This window comes from Gopherus evgoodei, chromosome 3 (genome assembly GCF_007399415.2).
Source record: "Gopherus evgoodei ecotype Sinaloan lineage chromosome 3, rGopEvg1_v1.p, whole genome shotgun sequence".
Lineage (NCBI taxonomy): Eukaryota > Metazoa > Chordata > Testudines > Testudinidae > Gopherus > Gopherus evgoodei.
Genome location: NC_044324.1, coordinates 149,980,835 through 149,997,318, shown reverse-complemented (window position 1 = coordinate 149,997,318; position 16,484 = coordinate 149,980,835). Strand labels below are relative to the sequence as shown.

The window sequence follows — 16,484 nt, the reverse complement described above, 5'->3', positions numbered from 1 at the left end:
CTCCAGGAACTAACATTCTGGACTTTGTAAGCAACCTACAAAGCACCCTCCGACACTCTTTAGCCCTTGCTAGAGAGAACCTAAAGGATGCTCAAGAAGAGCAAAAGGCCTGGTATGACAGACATGCCACGCTTCTGCGTGGACTACCGTAAGCTAAATGCGGTAACTCGTCCGGACAACTATCCAATGCCACGCACTGATGAGCTATTGGAAAAGTTGGGACGTGCCCAGTTCATCTCTACAATAGACTTAACCAAAGGGTACTGGCAAGTACCGCTAGATGAACCTGCCAAGGAGAGGTCAGCATTCGTCACCCATGCGGGGGTGTATGAATTCAATGTCCTTCCTTTCGGCCTTCGAAATGCACCCGCCACCTTCCAGAGGCTGGTAGATGGTCTACTAGCTGGACTGGGAGAATTCGCAGTTGCCTACCTCAATGATGTGGCCATTTTTTCAGACTCCTGGCCCGAACACCTACTCCACCTGGAAAAGGTCTTTGAGCGCATCAGGCAGGCAGGACTAACTGTTAAGGCCAAAAAGTGTCAAATAGGCCAAAACAGAGTGACTTACCTGGGGCACCAGGTGGGTCGAGGAACCATAAACCCCCTACAGGCCAAGGTGGATGCTATCCAAAAGTGGCCTGTCCCAAGGTCAAAGAAACAGGTCCAATCCTTCTTAGGCTTGGCCGGATACTACAGGCGATTTGTACCACACTACAGCCAAATCGCTGCCCCATTAACCGACCTAACCAAAAAAACCCAGCCAACTGCCGTTAAGTGGACTAATGAGTGTCAAGAGGCCTTTACCCAGCTTAAGGCGATGCTCATGTCTGACCCTGTGCTCAGGGCCCCGGACTTTAACAAGCCATTCCTAGTAACCACAGATGCATCTGAGCGTGGTATAGGAGCAGTGCTCATGCAGGAAGCAACAGATCACAACTTCCATCCTGTCGTGTTTCTCAGCAAGAAACTGTCTGAGAGGGAAAGTCACTGGTCAGTCAGTGAAAAGGAATGCTATGCCATTGTGTACGCCCTGCAAAAGCTACGCCCATATGTTTGGGGACGGCGGTTCCAACTACAAACTGACCATGCTGCACTAAAGTGGCTTCATACTGCCAAGGGGAACAACAAGAAACTTCTTCGTTGGAGTTTAGCTCTCCAAGATTTTGATTTTCAAATTCAACACATCACAGGAGCTTCTAACAAAGTTGCTGATGCACTCTCCCGTGAGAGTTTCCCAGAATCCAGTAGTTAAAAAGTGTTCTTAAAATGTAAAAGTCTGTTAGTTATATACTTAGTAGTATATGTAACGGTGCATGTGTTGTATTAATCTGTTTATTTTCAAGTTCTAGAAGGAAATTGCCGCCAGTGAGCTTCCCCACTGTCTGCAATTTGGGGGGCGTGTCATAAACAGATAGCTAAGGGTTAATGTCTCTTTCACCTGAAACACCTGACCAGAGAACCAATCAGGAAACTGGATTTTTTCAACTTTGGGTGGAGGGAAGTGTGTCTCTGAGTCTTTTGTCTGCTTGCCTGCTGTCTCTGAGCTTTGGAGAAGTAGTTCTATTTTCTAGTCTTCTGTTTCTAAGTGTAAGGACAAAGAGATCAGATAGTAAGTTCTATGGTTTCTTTTCTTTGGTATTTGCATGAATGTAAGTGCTGGAGGGCTTTGATTTGTATTCTTTTTGAATAAGGCTGTTTATTCAATATTCTTTTAAGCAATTGACCCTGTGTTGTATCATCTTAATACAGAGAGAGCATTTGTATTTTTTCTTTCTTTTTTATATAAAGCTTTCTTTTAAGACCTGTTGGAGTTTTTCTTTACTTCAGGGAAATTAAGTCTGTACTCACCAGGGAATTGGTGGGAGGAAGAAATCAGGGGAGAGCTGTGTGTTGGATTGCTAGCCTGATTTGGCATTTCCTCTGGGTGAAGAGGAAAGTGCTTTTGTTCCAGGATTGGGAACGGAGAGGGGGAATCACTCTGCGTAGTTTCACAGAGCTTGTGTCTGGGTATCTCTCCAGGAGCACCTGGAGGGGGGAAGGGAATCAGGATTATTTCCCTTTGTTGTGAGACTCAAGGGATTTGGGTCTTGTGGTCCCCAGGGAAGGTTTTTCAGGGGGACCAGAGTGCCCCAAAACACTCTAATTTTTTGGGTGGTGGCAGCAGTACCAGGTCCAAGCTGGTAACTAAGCTTGGAGGTTTTCATGCTAACCCCCAAATTTTGGACGCTAAAGTCCAGAATCTGGGAATAAGGTTATGTCAGGATGTGACACTTTCTCCCCACTGCTGTCCCCCCATCATCCATCCCATTAGCCCATATTCTATTCTTGGCCAGTCCTCCCGCGTTGCCTAATCTCGTTGACAACTTGCTGCCAAACCTGCAGGCAGCTGCAGCTCCTTGGCTGCTTCCCGTGGGGGTAGAGAGAGCTGAGAGCAGAAGCAGCCAGAGAGCAGGCGGGTTTGTGAGCCGCCTGGCGCTGCAGCAGCAGCACCTTTGACGTTCCATTTCCTCACGTGACGAGGCAGCTCCGTTCCAGGGAGGGGAGCCGCGGCCGCTTGTGCAAGGCTTAGGGGGAGTCGCAGCCTCCGCGGCGGCAGCAGCAGCAGCAGCAGGCGGAAGCAGTCCGGGTGCACATTGTTTGTGTGATGACCGATCCTCGCGTCCCTCCCTCCGCTGCCGGCTGACAAGGACCGCGAGGCGCGCGCCCGGAGGAGAAGAGCCGCTGCCGCCGTGCAGCCAGTGACCTTGGCCCGGAGAGGTAAATAGGCAGGGCGGGGAGCGGGAGGAGTTCACCCTCCCCCGGAGCGGCGCGGGTGGGGTGCCGCCGGCGAGCTGGGGGCTGAGGGCTTCCGGGGTTGCTGTCCGCGGTGCTGAAAGCCCAGGCGCGGGCTTCCAAAGCAGGGCAGAGCCGCCGGCAGCGCCAGCCCAAACGTGCCGCGGGGCTGGAGCTGCCGGGCCGGGGGAGAGCGGGGCTGGCTGGGGATCGGAGTGAACCCAGCCCCCGCCCTCCCGCAGCGGGTTGTCAGGCGGGCTGCTCGGAGCCTGGCTGAGGCTCTGCAGCCGCCGGCGCGCTCTGCCCGTGGAGTGGGGGAGGAGGGGATGGAGCCGGCATCGTGTGGTGCCGGGGGGCTTCCCCCCCACCCCCGAAAAGCTGGCGCGGCTCTTTGTGCAGGTGGGTGAGCGCACACGGGCCGGGGAAGTGCTGTAGCTGGAGATGCCTCCGGGCGGCTGCTGGGGTGCGGGGTGCAGGATGAACCGCGAGCTGAACAGCTGGGAAGGCAGCCGGCTAATTGGCAGTTCCTGACACGCGGTCACAGCCCTTTAAAGGACGAGCAGAAAGATGTGGTGTCCAGTATTCAGTGGGGGCGCGTGTGTGGGGGGAGCATTTTGTAGGGAGATGCCTCTACCCTAGTGTGCTCAGCGGTGTGAAGTGGCAATTCATTAAAGTCGAAACTAGGTTAGTACGTTACACTCATTCATTATTTACCGGCGCAAGGGGGTAATGGCAGTAAACGGGGAATTAGCTGCTTTGCCCCAGTGTAGATATCGGGCGGAGAAACTGATGATGGTAACGTGTTGGGAGAAAGTCCGCTCTGTTAATCACCGTCAGTAGGGGGAAGGAGACCTGCTGCAGCTGTATCTCACTGATCACTCACCCTTCACAGTGGCAAATTGCTCAGCGCAACATTTGTCAGCGGATCGTAGCATTGGGACATGGCGCAAGGAAATAATTATGGGCAAAGCAGCAACGGGGTGGCTGATGAATCCCCAAACATGCTGGTATACAGAAAGGTAGGAGGCTTTTTAATTTCTCCGAAACAGTTGAGCAAATGGCATTAGGAAACTTTCTCTCCTGGTTTCTCCTCCCCCCTACTCCCCCCCCCCCAGGAAAATGTAACTATTTTAACATTTTGCCTCCACTTGTCTTGATACAAGCTGCTGCTCTGATGTTCCATTCGTAGGAGTGCAACAACATGATTTCAGAGCATCAGAGAGATCCGTGCTTTACTGTTGGAATATTTAGTAGATGATGTCTACTTTCCACTACTTAAATAGCAACAGTATGAGCGTGTGAAATATTAGCTCAATATCCCAATCCGTTTATCTGTTGTCTTTTATTTTAAGAAATTACCTAATCTCTTTCTTTCAGTTTTAAAACACATATACATATGCACAGATAACTTTGCAAAGTGTTCAAGAACGTTTATTCTATAATGTATACTTTTAAACATTCATTCATGTTCGGTTCATTTTATGTGTCAGATGGCAGTGCTGCAATATTAATTTATTTCACTTGCTCTTTCCACGTGCTGGGTACAGCTATGTGATGATAAAACATTTTATGATTGAGTTAGACTATTCCCTTTTAAAATGATTTGATTGTAAAATGAGTAAAAATATTACATATTTCATATGTTAGTTTTCAAATAACAAATGTTTTATGGTTAAGTAGTCAATTGTTTACAATGCAATTAAAGTGTTAATTGCACATGTGGTATGAGGAAAATAATTGTGTAGATTTTTTTTGTTTTGCAATCAATAGCATTTTTAAATGTGTATTCCAAGGATTCTCTCTGCAAATAGATTTCCCAACATGATAAATGTTTTAACACAACATCAGTAAACAAACTCCCAGACATTGACCTAAATAATGGGATTTATTTGGCTACTGAACTTCAATTAGAATGGTTGCTTTGGGAAATTTGAGATAACTTTATCTCCTTAGTTTAAACATAATCTGTCTTTACCTTTGAATTTGGCTTCTTTAAATAAATACAACTAAATTATAATTTAAATGAGAAAATTCTTAAATTGTGGTAGTGGTGAAAGAGAATCTTTCACACAACCTTGGATGTGGAATGTTTTAACTACCTTTTTACTCCTAGAATTTTGGGAGTTGTAATTAGTTTGTGGATTTTTAAAATAGAAAAATCAACTCTTATTTTTGTCTAGGAGTTGACTCTCTCTCTCTTCCCCCCTCCACATTGACTGAAATTAAAAACATTCTCAGATTAATTGTCAGTGCTTCTTCAATAGTGAGAGTAATTGATGTCAGATATTGTGGTAATAGACTGTTCTTTCCAGAGATTATAAATATTTTGTTAGTCACAAATTGATGTATAGTTCATGCCTTCTCATTTTGAAAGATACTGCTGACTTCAGTGGGATTTGGTAATGCCAGCACCTCTGAAAATCAGGCTACTTTTGTTTATGTGACTAAATATAATTTTAGGAATTTGATGCACAAAAGTTTGGAAAACTTTGCACGTGCATAATGTCATTGGACCACCTGTCCATTAACATTACAATTGTGTACAAAAATTGTCTATGTGCTTATGTATATTTATATAGTAAACAAACATGGGCAGAATGATTATCATCATATTATATTTCCTAAAAAATTATTGCACCTACTTGTTTGATTCAGTTCCCTCAAAAACATAGTATTTCATTTTATATATATATAATATGAATAAGTTTCATTGTAATATTTCAGCTGTATAATGGATGGTAGAACTATTGCATAGGAGATATTAAAAGGACTTCTTGAGTGTCACAGTTGTTCCAAAGGAGCTGTACTCAGATACATCTTTTTTTTTAACCCACTAAACTGATTCTTTTCTTTTCTTTTTTTAAAAATGTCTATCTCTTGCTGAAGTGTAACTTCCAGACATATGTAACATGTATAGGAAAATACAAATACTATGTTTATTTACCTAGTTTTTCTATGGCATTTTTTACAACAGAGTTGTATAGTAGGGCACTTTTCACATATCTTAATCTTATGCAGTATAATCTGTCATGTTATTTTTGAGATTAGGAGAGAATTTTCCCCTGGGTCAGATTGGCAGAGACCCTGTGGGGTTTTCACCTTCCTCTGTAGTGTGGGGTACAGGTCACTTGAAGGTTTATGCTACTATAAATGGTGAATTCTCTGTAACTGTAAGTCTTTAAATCATGATTTGAGGACTTCAGTAACTCAGCCAAAGGTTATGGATCTATTACAGGAATGGGTGGGTGAGGTTCTGTGGCCTGCAACGTGGAGGATGTCAGACTGGATGATCATTATGGTCCCTTCTGGCTTTACAGTCTATGGGTCTATGCCTGCTTTCTTTGATTCCTTTAACTATTCCTCTTGACCTATCATACTATAGATTGTATTGACAGGTGGCACAGTCTTGGGTGAAAACTTCCAAGCAATGTTCTAGGAAACAGGAAACAAAATAAGATCTGGTGACATATGTATTTTAGCAGTACATAGGTGTTTATGACAGGATGCAAATGTGATACTACCATCAACAAATGTAGAAGACTTCTGGGTTTAGAGTATGGTAAGAGGTTGTTAAAGCATAAGACATTTGACTTCAGATATTACCAGCTGTCCTTGAGGCTTGATGGTTTAATAATGGCTGCTACACCACAGGAATTTTGTAATCAATTTCAGAACATAATGCTCCTCCATTTTCTAAGAAGAGGCTGCAATAACTAGTAAGTTTTTTTTGTTGCATTTTGTCATTGTATTAGGGATGAATGAACTGTGCTGAGTAACTAGAGTACAGACCTGCCAAATTCATGAAGTACTTTTAAAAAAAAACAATTAGAAAATGAATTAGAAGTTACTTGAAAAAGTTATGTACTTTTGGGGTGGTTGTCTCATGGATGATTGAATATTTATAATTGAAAATCTCCTTACATTTTGAATGCCATGGCTTAAATGTGATTGGGTTTAACTGTTTGTCTCAATATGATATTTATGCAGCATGATTGTGTGGGATGGCAATCTGATATCTGTGCCCATGAGAAAAAGAGGAAACATGTAATATCTCTTGTGATAGGCAAGAGACAGGCCTTGCCTGTAGTGAATACAAAGCAAATTCTTTACTGAGAATGCTGAGCACAAACATAACCTTGTAGTTCTCACTGTCTCTCTAGCTCCAGTCTTATTAAATACAGTCTGGACTGCCTAGAGTCATAACCCAGGTCATGGGCGAATCCAGGTACCAGCATGCCAAGCATGTGCTTGGGGCGGCAAGCCACAGGGGGTGCTTTGCTGGTCGCCGCGAGGGTGGCAGGCAGGTTGCCTTCAGCGACATGCCTGCAGAGGGTCTGCTGGTCCTACGGCTTCGGTGGACCTCCCGCAGGTATGCCGCCGAATCCGCGGGACCGGGAACCTCCCGCAGGCAAGCCACTGAAGACAGCCTGCCTGCTGTGCTTGGGGCGGCAAAATACCTAGAGCCGCCCCGACCCAGGTCTCCCTAAATCCTGGCCTAATCAAGTCACGAAAAGACCAGAAAATTTGAAGAATTTGGATGATTTGAGATGGTCCTGAGTCACAATGTTTGGATCATAGATCTGATCTGAATCTGCATTTTTATGAAGTTCAGGCATATTTGGATTCATTATTGAAGTTTGGCTCATCATAGAGAGAGTCTGAATTCTGAGGTCTGGATCTGACCTTTTTCAAAGGTCAGGGGATTTATAGATCCAGTGTTAATTTTCAGAGATGCCAAGCCCAAACAGAACCACAAAGATTATAGTAAACAAGTTCATCTCTCACCTATAGTTAGTTTCCGGTTAGTTACCAAGATAAGGAAGTGGAGAAAGCTGATTGGTTTGTCCAGAAAAGGAAGATGAAGAAAACATAATAGTATAAAATGACACAATCTAGATTTCTTCCAGTGTTCCACGTTCATATACACAGAAAGTATACTGCACATTTAGATGATTTTTTTTGTAGAAAACCGAGATCAAATATTAGAGTTAAATATTTAGTTCATAAATGACTTGTTTAAATCTGTATTGCAAAAGGCACTTGCACAGATAAATAGTTCCTTATATCAGTATCATGCCACCTCAGAAAGCTCTTGTACTTTTTTCTTTTACTAGAATTTCACCTGCATTACTGTTCTTAGATGCCTGCCTCATTATAAAATAATGAAATATGACACATAGGTGGTGCCAACATACCTTAGGAAGAGTCCTAAAGTTTCCTGGTATTAGCTTCAGGCAAATATGAACATATTGACAATATTACTTTTATTTCCTTTCCTACTGAGTCTATATCCATCAGCAATTAAAAGCTGAATTAGAAGATGTAAGAACACTGGCACCTTTAGTGTTTGAACATCATATAGAAATCTTTGATTTCAGCAACACTTGCAATTGTGGGTAGAAGTTGGATTGTAGAGAAAACTACTAATATTGGCTTTTCTTGTATCTTATGAGTTTAAGTTTTCAGAACTTGAGGTTGTTTTCTTTCTTCAATTTGACATGGAGAGGAGAGAATTTATTGTTGGGGAAAACTTCTAATTTTTAGAACCACTACCCTATGCTGTATTTCCTTGAGTTGAAAAAAGCCATGGGATTCTAACCGATCACTCTGATATTCTGTTTTAAATGATTCTAAATTCAACAAGTTGAATCCCCCTTTGGGGGATTATGAACTCTAATTTACAAGTTTACTTGCTTTTTTATCACCTGTTTAAGATATTCCAATCCAGTTTTGTCCTTTTTTGTGATATCAAGACTACCTTCATTGGAGTAATTAATTATATTCTTGTTGACTGAGACTTTGAGTCACCACCTCTCTCCCTGCCCTAAATATTAAAATAGTTTTTGATCGAGGTGATCGTATTTTCATAGTGTTTGAGGCTAACATTCTTGGTTCTATTTCTGTTCCAATAATCAAAGGTCCTACTTGCTAGACTTGTATTATAAGTTTATTTGCCAGTCCACTGTAATTTGACATTACTCATAGAAGTGTGATATTTACAGGAATGATGTCTTGCCATTCCTATTACAATTGTTCTTTTACACTGTAAGCTGTGGAAATGGTGATAACTCTCTTAAGTTTTCCCCCTTCCCCTCTCAAAGGGCCTCCTCCAAAATAAATTGGCTATTTGAAGTGGAAGTCAAATAAAATTGTATTGGTAATATGTGGGTATTCTCAAGTATTCATTTTAGGGAAAAAGTTACCTGGTGGAAGTTAGCCTGACTGCAGTCTTCATATTTGGGAAGAACATGACGACTGGAATTTTAAAAATGTTAAGCAATAGCCTATGGGAGACTTACCATTGACTTCAATAGGAAAAGAATTAGTCTGGCACTGTGTACTTCTGAATATGTCTACATTATGGTGGGACCACAATTGTTACATAAAGGAAAATATAAATTAGACCTACTCATAGACCTGAGTTAGGTGACACTGGTGAACATATATGGCTTTAAAATTATTATAGGGAATCCTTGGTACAAAAATAAGTTACAGAAACTGAAATAATTGGCCTTTTTGTATGCATAGTAACTATTTCCAATTTTCAGTGGCTCATTTTTAATTTGCATGTGGCAGTATCACCATCAGTTGTGATCACATTATATCTGACCATGCAAAAGGTCTGGAGGCCCAGTTAATACTTTAATGGAAGATGCAAGTACCAAGAAAGACTGAGGTACTGTGGGTAACTCTCATCGTGACTGAGTAACTGGTACTCTTATTGTTGAATTTATAGAGACTGCAGGATCCATGAAAGTATTAACTGGGCCCTTAGCTGAACTCTCTCTTCTTGGTCAGATGACAATGTGATCACAGCGGAAGGTAATATTGCTACAAGCACACTAAAGCTGAGCTACTGAAAATAGTTTGGGTACAAAATAAAAGCTGATTTCCCCCCCCCACTGTTTCTGTAATTTATTTTTTTCACTATGAATTCCTTGTAACTTTAGAGCCATAGCTGACATATGTATACAAACTCAAGATGTTTCTGATGACAGTGGGAGGATTTGAATGGGGGTGCCTGCAGGTCTATGAGTAGGGTTAACTTATTCTTTTCTTTATGTACTACTGGTGATGTCACCATAATGTATACTTCCTTCCAGGAGGTGGAGACAGGGAAAAAAAGGCTTGTAGCTATGTCACTAATGCAGCTAGTAATCCAGTAGTATAGTAAGACTCCATTTCTTCTGTCTTCAACAGGTGGAAGAAATTTCTGCTGGCTGCATTGAGGTATTAGCTGGCTTTCTTCCTTTAAACTGTAGTCTCATAGTGATAGGTAGCCTGTAGGTCCCCCTAGGGAGGAGGAGTTTGGGCTGGTAAACCCAGAGATGGGCGGAGCCAGAAGAGTTGAGAAGTAGGAAGGAATCCTGGAGAAGGGCAACATGGTCTACCAGAAAGCAGGCCAGATTCCTGGACTGGAACCTGGAGTAGAGGAACGTGGGTCTGTCCTCTACCAGACACTGGAGGTGTGGCATGGTCTGGGCAGTGAAGGCAAGATTACTGTTTTTGTATAGAGGGACTTTGATAGCCCAGAAGGGGAGGACTATAATGACATGTCTGGAGGGCTGAGTCATGAAGATAGAGAGTCTATAGGGCAAGGAACTGACGGAAGAGGGTGTTACACCTGGAACCAGCTAATCCCCAGAACAACCAGGAAACTGTCCTCTAGAGGTGAGTGGACCCTATGACACTCCTATAAGGAAAGGTCCTGCTTGTATGTTGGGCCCCAAAATTAAGTGTGGTGGTTCTGTTAGCTGATAGTCCTTGCTGGGCAGGGAGAAGGGAAACCTAATGCCACCAGGTGATAGGCATCATCCCCTCCCCCACAGTGGTGTAAGCTTGAAATTACAACATTACTTGCCAGTGGCTGAAACAAGCAGAAAAATGTTACAGCATGCCGTGCAACCATGTTGCTTCTTTCTTATATCAGGTACATGCAGTTTAATACTGTATATGCCTGTGTGGATTGTACATTGTCACTTTCAGTCTCTCTGCTCTTTCCCTTTTGAAGCATTCTACATTAGTTTCTATGGAAACAACCATTCTATTGATAGTGACGTGTAGTATAGTCACTTTTTTATTATGATTTTAAATTTATAACATGTTTTTTGAAATGCCAAGGTTCAATATATGCCATATGATATAAAAATTGAGGGATTTCAAGCAAAGCAAAAGAGGATGGCTGCAAGACTGCAAATTCAAAGTTCACAAAAAAATATACCCTCAAGTCACTTTCACGGTATTACCAACCCCAAATGTTCAAAAATCATGAATCAGGCTCTCCAACAATCATGAGTTTGGCTTTAAAATCATGAGATTAAGTAAAAATAAGAGATTCTGTGTCCTTTTTATTTGCCTTCTGCTTTTTGAGCTTTTAGAGTGCACTGGATCACATTTTGAAGCTTTCTCCATAGTCACAAGGCTAGAAACTTCATTTTTCTTTAAGAATCAAGGTTGAAATCATCACATATCCACTTCATTCCAGTAGCTGGGGCTTTAAGGAAAACAATTATCATGAGATTCATGATAAAATCAGGAGAGTTGGCAACACTGCTTTTTACTTCTATTTAAAGGCTAGTTACTTTCGAGAAAGCTCTTAAACACAACACCACAGTGATTGAGTGGCAGTTCTCACAGGAGAATGTTTAAACCCAAATACCAAGAAAATTCCATTTTAAAGTTGAGAAAAATATTGAGACTTCTGAGGTATATCAGGGCCACTGCAAGCAGGAAAGGAAAATAAACAGCCACAGGATCTCTGGGAAGCTCTTCCTCTTGGAGGGCCTAATCTTCTAGTCCTTAATCCAGTAAAATTTCTATTGCCATCAGCACCTCCATTCATAGATATTAACATCACAGTGAACATGTGATAACATGTGGTCAGTAACTATATATTTCAGACTTAAATACCTTAGCTATCTTATCGATAGTTACAAATCTTATATGCATTGGCTCGGGGACTACATATTCTGAACAGTGCTGAGCACACAGATGGTGCCCAGTGAATAATACAAAATCATGACAATAATTGTCAACTTCATGGACTCTGTGAATACAATTTCTGTTCTTTGTTCGGGAATTGGCCTCGATACAGCTGAAACCCTAAGAATTTGAGGCATAAACACATCTGATACTTGTATAACACTTTCTGATTCCTTCCTTTTCTAGAACTCAGAACAAAATATGGCAAAACAAAATGGTTTTCAGTTAAAATGTAAAATTGCACAGCAGCCATTTTTCTACAGAACAGTTTGGGGCAGAAGTGGGAATTAAGTAATCGCCTCTTGTTTGACTCTCATCCTCCATGCTTCCTGACTTCTGTGCTTCATTTCGTACTGTCAACCAGGACCTCCATCCCAACTTCCTGGGACTGTTTGCTGGAGCCTCAGAGCTATCTGCCTTGGTTTTGCTATCAGATCCTTTTTTCTTCCAGCATGTAGCAGAGTGATAGGTTGGCCTGCTGGATAGAGATCTAGCGCTGAATGATCTGGGTTCTACTCCTCCCATGGACTTCCTGTATGATATCAGGCCAGTGCCTTAAAGACAGAATTTCAAAGCATTTTAGGCACCCAAAGATGCACCTAACCTTCCAGGCACTTTTGAAAATCCCACTAAGTGCCTAAATATGTTTGAAAATCTGGCCTTTAGTCTTTGTGCCACAGTGCCCTATCTGTATAATGGGGATAATAGCACTGCTTTACCTCAGAGGGGCTATGAGGAGAAATAGGTTAGACATTGTGAGGTGCTCCGATACTACAGTGATGCAGCCACATAAGTACCACAGGTAGAGTGGGAACTTCTCTATACCATTGCTATCTCTTCCCTTGGTTTTGGCCACTTCTTTTCACCTATGCCCCCAGATCTACCCCTTTTCAAAATGCCTCCCCTGTGGCAAGCTCTCCACTGGTTCTAAGGTGTATGTGTGCATGCAGGTGGGAAAGGAATGATACTACAGAGGAAGACACATAGCACAGAGAGGACACCTCCACACTCAGCTCAGAGAGGGTCCAATTTAACCCAAAGTAAATATTACCCGAGAAGGAAATGTATTCCTCTGTTCTTTTTGTTTTTTAATAACCTGCATGTTTATGCTTGCTTTCTTTTATGGCACAAGCCTGCAAAGAGTACCCCTGTGCCAGCGGAGTCCTGCAGTATATATGAAGTGTCTGCTTTCCTGTCACACTTTGCAAGATGGGGACTCTAGTTTAGTGTGTTTCACTGTGTGTTCATTTTATTAGGTTTATTTAAATCCTTATTTGATCAGATATTTGAATAAGCAATGTGACCTCAGTTAATTGAAGTCTGGATTGTATTTTTTTTTCTTTTTTTGGTACTTGGAATATTAGCCTGGCAAAACCCAGTTTTCTTGCATGCTGATTGTTAATGATGTATAATTAGCCTTAATTTAATAATCATGAAAATAAATGTTTGCTTTTTTGTGCTTTTTGTCTAGATAATAAAATCTCCATCTCAGACAATTAATATCCCTTGGAATGATGATATTGTTCAATGCTATTGCAGTTTGTCTTCCACATAGTACATCTCCTCCTGATTGTATTTTTTTTCTCCACTGTAAATTATGTTCATGGCTGTTAAAACAAATCTGAAATTCCTGGTGCTTGGAGATTCCATTCTGGAAGATTAGGTTTTGTGACTTCTGTGGGAAAATCTCTCATATATTCTTCCATTGTATAGATTTTTCTTTGATATACTGTATTATCAGAATGAATAAATGATTTAGCTCATGTCCTTTGACAGACAGGGACTTGAAATAGTTCATAAAAATGATTCATTTTATTGCTTCTTATTCACCCAAACTCCTAGGAATTGCCAAGATAGAATGCAGTGTGTCTTTCACATGGGCCAAACTCATGGCACCTCTTGATTTGTAATTAGAAGCGACCCACATGCATTTGAAATGGAATGGATGTCAGTAATTAGAATATGAATTTACAATTTAAAAACAAGATTCAAAACTAGGCTTCCTCTGAAGCTGTTTAAAAAACAAAACAAAAAAAACCCTTCTATTTTGTCTATTTTTTTAAAACCCTGGCCCTGTTCCTTCTGTAAAGAGGGGAAAATAGTGCAGGAAATACAAGATTGGGTGGCTGTGCTATAAAACCCCTGATTTTTAGTAATTTTCCACAAGTTTTGTCATACAGGTACATAAAGGCAGTGTGGTCTGGAGGAATGAGCATGAGATCAGGAGTCACGAGGTGTTCTCCATTCCAATCCTGGACATGCCACTGACTTACTGTGTGGCACATAACGAATTATTTTGCCTTTTTGTCTTGGCTTCCTCATCTGTAAAAGTGTTTAATTATGCTCCTAATCCACCTATCTCACAAGGGTGTTATGAGAATTCCTTGGTTAATATCTATACAGTGTTTGGAGCATATGAAGCACTAGAAAAATACTAAGTTATTATGAATGCACTAATTTAATTTGAAACAATTAAAGTGCTCTGAGCAATAAAACTCACCCACCCGCTCACACACACGCACTAGATTACAAGATTTGAAATTTCTTGCCTCTGTGTGTGTGTGTGTGTGTGTGTGTGTGTGTGTGTGTGTGTGTGTGTGTGTGTGTGTGTTTTCAGAGTTGCCAAGCAACCACAATACCCATTGAAGTCAAATGGAAACAAGAGGTGCTCAGCACCTTTGAAAAATCATGCAACGCCTCTATTATTAAACAACCAATGGGATCCTTTGTATTTAACTGAGTTAAACTAGATGCTCAGATCTTGGCTCCTGTGTCTTGAAGAACAGAGCAAGGTCATATACATTTCCACTTTGGGTAATGCTTCATTTTGGTTTCCAGGAGAGCTGGATGCCTTTCTCCCACACATGTGCAACAGGAAAAAGCAACATAATACTCTTTATCTGTACCACTCCTTAATTTGTAATGAAAAAGGTGCTAGGTGCTGAAGCAATTAGGTGCTGGGGCTCAAGCAATTTTTTTGCATTCATAAGTGATGCAGCAAGCCCGGAGGTGCCCTGGATCAAGTTAAGTACTGATCTGCACTAATGCCAACAGTGACATTACACCCCATAATCTTCATAGAGAGATTGTTATGATATGATTATGGTGTAATTATGATGTATTTTATGCAAGATAGATGATGTGAGATATAATTGAAAAGGTTATGACTTACTGAATATGAAATTATCCTATTTGTATGCATGTATCACTTTTGTATCTGAAGTTAGGAATATTGACTATATATCTGTATTACAAATATGTTTACACCTGGGGAACTCCCACTAGGCAGAATGCAATCAGTCTAGAAGGCTGGTTGGGAAGGCCCATTAGGGAGAACAATAGGTCTTAGAAGATGTTCATCTCCCACCAGGGAACCTTCCTGAGGACAGTACAAACCGCTTCTGACTCATGGCTGCTATGGCCCTACAGAGGCATGTGACCAAGTCACCTGGTACTGGACTCCATCATAGAATACCAGTGTTTTTTTACTGAAAGATGTGAGAACTAAAGTTGGAAACAAAGAATTTCCGCCATATGCAAAAGCTATTTCAGGCAGCGGAGTGCCATCATGGGTCTTCACTGACTCCCTGCCCAAAGGCGATGCTTGGAAACACCTGAGAAACAAAGACTGAACTGAGGAGAAGGGCTGAACCCAGATTTCTAGCCGGGAAAAGAATACGTGGGGTTTTAAGCTGCAAGCAAGTGCAGTTTTCCCTCAAGAATCTCTGCCAAAAGCCTAAACCAACAATTAGGGTGAGAATTTGTTACTCATATCCAGGAGCGGCGCCAGGGTTTTTGGCACCCTAGGCTGGGGTCCTTCTGCCTCCTGGTCATTGGCGGCAATTCTGCGGCGGGGGGCGGGGGGTCCTTCTGTGCTCCCGGTCTTCCGGGCACTTCGGTTGTGGGTCCCGGAGCGAGTGAAGGACCCACCACAGAATTGCTGCCGATGACCCAGAGCGTGGAAGGACCCCCCACCGCTGAGGGTTGCAAAATGCCGCCCTCCCAAATCCTGGCGCCCTAGGTGACTGCCTAGGTCACCTAAATGGAAGCACTGGCCCTGCTCATATCCGATTTATTTAATATACAAGCGAGTCTCATCTTACGCTGGGGTTATGTTCTACTGTTAGCGTGTAAAGCAAAAATCACATATAATCAAAATTACATTGAGTGTAATGGTGGGCACTACAGGCACAGTATTAAAATTGTTGTTTTTGTTTTGTTTTTTGCCGACCACGCAGAGCTGAATTCACACATGTTAAATGCGTGTAAGATGAGACTTGCCTGTATTAAGCGTAGATTGCATTTTTGTTTTATTTGCTAAATAATCTGCTTTGATCTGTTTGCTATCCTTTATAATCACTTAATCTATCTTCTTGTAGTTAATAAATTTATTATTGCTTTGTCTAAAACCTATGTGTACAGGAGTCATTGGGGTAGAAAGCTGTGTATATTCTTCTCCACGTTGAGGGAGGGAGTGAATATCATGAGCTTATGCTGTACAGTTTGCTGTGCAATGCAAGATGGTATAATTTTGGGCTTACCGTTCAAAGGGGTGTGTGTACTTGAGTAACTCGGCAGTTTCTTAGCTGTGCCTTCCCATTCAGAGCTGATCTCAGCATCGGTGTATAGCTATAGTTGGGTGTGTCCCTACCTGTATGTGTGCTGGAGGGAGATTGAGAGCCTGTCACAGAAGTACAGTGTAAAGGGAGCCCAGGCTGGTGGGTCAGG

At 41.9% G+C, this 16,484-nt stretch overlaps 1 protein-coding gene across 4 annotated transcripts in view; it reads left to right on the top strand.

The window, feature by feature from the left end:
- Window positions 1-2,511: 2,511 nt before the first annotated feature.
- RGS7 (regulator of G protein signaling 7) overlaps window positions 2,512-16,484 on the top strand; it is a 454,835-nt gene continuing 440,862 nt past the window's right edge. For 2 of the 4 annotated variants that reach the window (XM_030556981.1, XM_030556980.1), the window contains exons 1-2: window positions 2,512-2,759; window positions 3,667-3,793. In XM_030556981.1, the coding sequence (XP_030412841.1) occupies window positions 3,716-3,793 (78 nt within the window). In that variant the 5' untranslated portion in view covers window positions 2,512-2,759; window positions 3,667-3,715. The remainder of the gene's footprint in view (window positions 2,760-3,666; window positions 3,794-16,484) is intronic. The other 2 variants (XM_030556983.1, XM_030556982.1) reach the window with 1 other exon arrangement.